This window comes from Cyphomyrmex costatus, unplaced genomic scaffold (genome assembly GCF_001594065.2).
Source record: "Cyphomyrmex costatus isolate MS0001 unplaced genomic scaffold, Ccosl1.0 scaffold2, whole genome shotgun sequence".
In the NCBI taxonomy this organism is placed as follows: domain Eukaryota; kingdom Metazoa; phylum Arthropoda; class Insecta; order Hymenoptera; family Formicidae; genus Cyphomyrmex; species Cyphomyrmex costatus.
In genome coordinates this window covers 1,606,732-1,611,167 of record NW_017276038.1, presented here as the reverse complement: position 1 = coordinate 1,611,167, position 4,436 = coordinate 1,606,732, and the positions used below count along the sequence as shown (strand labels likewise).

The 4,436-nt window shown below is 31.6% G+C and overlaps 1 protein-coding gene across 1 annotated transcript; it reads left to right on the top strand.

The window, feature by feature from the left end:
* Positions 1 to 1,051, top strand: LOC108773151 (zinc finger protein 195). The gene is made up of 4 exons (XM_018538875.1): positions 1 to 5; positions 258 to 498; positions 596 to 739; positions 889 to 1,051. Exons 1-4 carry the CDS (start codon positions 1 to 3, stop codon positions 940 to 942), a joined length of 444 nt encoding a protein of 147 aa, XP_018394377.1. The 3' UTR covers positions 943 to 1,051.
* Positions 1,052 to 4,436: the final 3,385 nt, after the last annotated feature.

Here is a 4,436-nt window from a genome sequence, read left to right as displayed (position 1 = left end):
ATGGAGTAATACATAATGGAGTAGTACATAATGTTAAACCCTATAAATGTAAAGAGTGTAAAAAAGACTTTAAGTATAAATCGAGTTTGCGTATTCACGAGAGAATTCATTATACAGGTGAAATATGTTATCAATGTGAGTATTGTGAAGTATTATTTATGTGAGTACCTAACAAGAAGTGAGTAACATGAATTATTTGAAAATTCGATCTCTGTGCTTAAATTAATTGATTTGAAATGGTAATAAATATTTTGCAGTTGTGAACAGGATTTTAGAAATCACATGTTAATACCGAACGATCCCAGTGAAGAACGTGACAATTGCAATACTTGTTTGGATGGTTTCGATAATCAATATGATATGTATAAACATTTACACTATAACCACTTGTGTGAAAGACCATATAAATGTGACGCATGTCTAGCTACATTTGTCTATCCTAACCACTTAAAATTTCACTTACACATACATACAAAACTCGAACCATATTTTTGCGAGGTATATGCTTCAAAATTATAGTTGATATTTTTTTTTCTGATTATTACTCATTTGAATGTTTTTACGTTTCTGTACTTATAAATGTGCTGCATTTTAGATTTGTGGCGAAGTCTTTAAAACCAAAATTAGCAAAAACAAACACACTATGTGTAAACACGACTTTATAAAGCCGTATGAATGTACAATATGTCACAAGAGCTACATGCGACAATCAAAACTTTTTAAACACATGCGAAAGCAGGTGATTCATGAGAAAATGTTTTAATTCCCCTCTTAGCAAATTCTCATTTGTTCTCCTATATTTGTTATATACTCGTAATCATATAATAACTTATTGTAATATCCTATAACATTGTATATTTGATATATAAAAAATTATTTATTTTTTAGGGTCACAGGAGTCTAACCTTAATAGAGAAGACTCTGGAAGTATTAATAGAATAAACAATCAAGTACAATTACAACTACTTTTAATAATTATAATGTTGAACCGTTTTTTTTGAGAGATGATATGTATAGATAGATATTTCCCAGTAGATATAATTAAACACTGCCAGACAACAATTCTGACGAGAATAGAAATTGGAGCATAAGTTGTTTCCTATTCGCAAGTGTATTACCTTAAATCCCGCAATATATCCCAGTATCCGAGAATGGATTGAAATGGATTCAAATTTTCAGAAATACGGATTCATGAATGTTAAAATGAATCCTTTTCAATCCGAATACGTTTTTATTCACATTTATTGCATGGAGCATATCTGTATACTTTTCAATCATAAAATAATATTAGCTTTTTCGGTGCGTTTGTGACCATAGTGAATACTATTCAATTCATAGTTTTGAATAGGAAATGTAGGTTTTCAATCCAGTTGTATCCAATTGAATCTAATTGAATCCAATTGAATTCAATTGAATCCACAAAAAAGTATTCGCTATTTAAAATACGAATTCGAATAGACAAAATCCAATCCATTCTCGGATACTGGGATGTAAAAGAAAAAATCAATAATAAATGAATTGTAAAAAAAGTATAATAAATGCTTCTGTTACTCTTTCCTTTTACATTCGACTTATACTCCGATTTTTATTTTTAGGAAAAAGCATTGACGCATAATGTAAGTTGACTCAACGTGTGTTCAAAAAACAAACAGTAAATGTATCTTATTGTAAAATTAGATATGTATGTGTCTGCTATTATTTTTGTATGTATGACTGTATCATTTATATGTAAGTACTATTAAATCAACGAACAAGAACTGTGTTAATTAAAAATATTAATATACCTAGTAAACGAATGGATTGGATTGAATTAAAATGTATTCAGATTTTCAGAAATACGGATTCATGATAAATGTCAAAATGAATCTTTTTCAATCCTCTGAATACATTTTTATTTATTTGTAGGAATTGTACGAAGCATATTATATTTGTATGTCTTTCGATCCTTAAATAATATCTGCAGTTTTTTCGCAGTACATCGTGATTACTGTTCAATTCAAAATTTTGAATAGAAAACACTGGTTGTTCGACCCAATTGCATACAATTGAATCAAATTGAATCCAAAAACAGTTTTCGCCGTTTAAAATACGTATTCGAATAGGATAAAATGTCCAATTTATTTTAATCCATTTTCGTTTACTAGGTAATTTGTTTTTGGTTTCAATTATTGATATATCCTATTATATATTCTCTGCTTTAAAATATGCAAATTCTCTATTTTAAAAACACAAATTATATTTTAACACAAGTAAATAAAGGCCTGTAATGACGGTCAAGCAGAATTTTGGTTGCTAAAGTAATGTGTGAATTTTAAAATCCTGCTTGACCGTCATTAGGCCTTTTATATTTACTTGTGTTTGAATACCAATAACGGTCCTACAAATATTGTAATTTTACAAATTATTTTCTTATATATATACATATATATATAGTTTAAGTGCTTGTAGCGGCAATTTGTAATACGCATGTATGTACATACATAAAACAAACCTTCGCTATTCTTATTATCTCAATTTTATTTTTATACACAAAAGTGCTTGTATAGACAATTGATCTGTTTAGGCAACAATACTACGTGTAAGCAAAAAATGTGACTAATACGTTTCTAAGGTTTTTATTCATACGCATATTATTTTTACATATAAAATTTGTTTATCGAACAGATCACGTCAATTTTTAATTTAGTGCGAGCTCGCATAACATAAAGGTTGTTTGCGTCGCACGCTCCAACATGCTCCAATATGCTCCTACCATAGCTCTTGCTCACTTCAACGAGCACATTGGAGAGAGTAAGAGTTGTGATAGGAGCATATTGGAGCATGTTAGAGCGTGCGACGCGAACAAACCTATAAATTTTCGATGCTACGACTTTATCAGTAGTCGGTAATGTGATACGCGGTCACAGTATAGGTACTACCAGAGAGAAACCTGAGAGAGGACATAACGACCTAAAACCTGTAACCACAAAATACTGCCGCGCACTACTGCCCACTGCAAAAGTGGATGTGAACTACATGCCAGATCCACTATTCTGAGGATAACGCATATACTTTTCAAGACTGATGGTAAGTAGATATTCGCGGTTCGTATAATCGTATTCGCGCTACATAAAATGTGGATCAGAATAAATATTCCTCCCTGCAACTACATATATGTATGCTTACTTCCATGCGCGTGATGTTTATTATTAAGCTTAAAAGTATTAACATTAAAGATATATATTACACCCATTTTTTTTACAAATATGTTAAAATATATCGCGCGTGTTTATATTTTAAATAAGTTATATATACATATATATGATCCCGGCAATTAATTCGCATTTAGAGATTTCAACATTACAGAGCTGCTTTGTGAAGTTGGCACCTTAAATGCGAATATTGGTAAAATCATTATTGCATTCGTTTGTCCACCGTTTGTCCACGTTTGTCCACCCATTATTTTCGTTTGTCCACCCTATGTTTATTATATTTTTCGTAATAGTGTAAAATAATCACTTGGGAGTTTTACAATTTTTTTTTTACATTACTTTTTTTTGGAGGGTGGACAAACGAAAATAATGGGTGGACAAACGTGGACAAACAGTGGACAAACGAATGCAATAATGATTTTACCAATATTCGCATTTAAGGTGCCAACTTCACATAGCAGCTCGATTGTAATGTTGAAATCTCTAAATGCGAATTAATTGCCGGGATCATATATATGTATATATAACTTATTTAAAATATAAACACGCGCGATATATTTTAACATATTTGTAAAAAAAATGGGTGTAATATATATCTTTAATGTTAATACTTTTAAGCTTAATAATAAACATCACGCGCATGGAAGTAAGCATACATATATGTAGTTGCAGGGAGGAATATTTATTCTGATCCACATTTTATGTAGCGCGAATACGATTATACGAACCGCGAATATCTACTTACCATCAGTCTTGAAAAGTATATGCGTTATCCTCAGAATAGTGGATCTGGCATGTAGTTCACATCCACTTTTGCAGTGGGCAGTAGTGCGCGGCAGTATTTTGTGGTTACAGGTTTTAGGTCGTTATGTCCTCTCTCAGGTTTCTCTCTGGTACTACTATACTGTGACGCGTTCACTTCGTTTTACAAAAATATGACTTCTGCCAACTGCAACAGACAGTTTCTTAAGGCCGCAGCACACACTTTTGCATGACGCATAAGAAAATCAACAAATCATAATCCTTCTTTTCCTCCCACTTCACGGAAGAGAAGTATTTTGATTGGTTGATTCGCTTATGCACTATGCGTCATGCAAAAGTGTGTGCTGCGGTCTTTAGTTTCTTTTCAGCTTACCTCTCTGGTATTATAGATCTACTTTTTTTTATTAGACCACGTTCCTGTATTAGACCACGTGACTAGACTGCACTTGAAAGTTGAAATTACTTTGAAATCTTTCTCTCAGA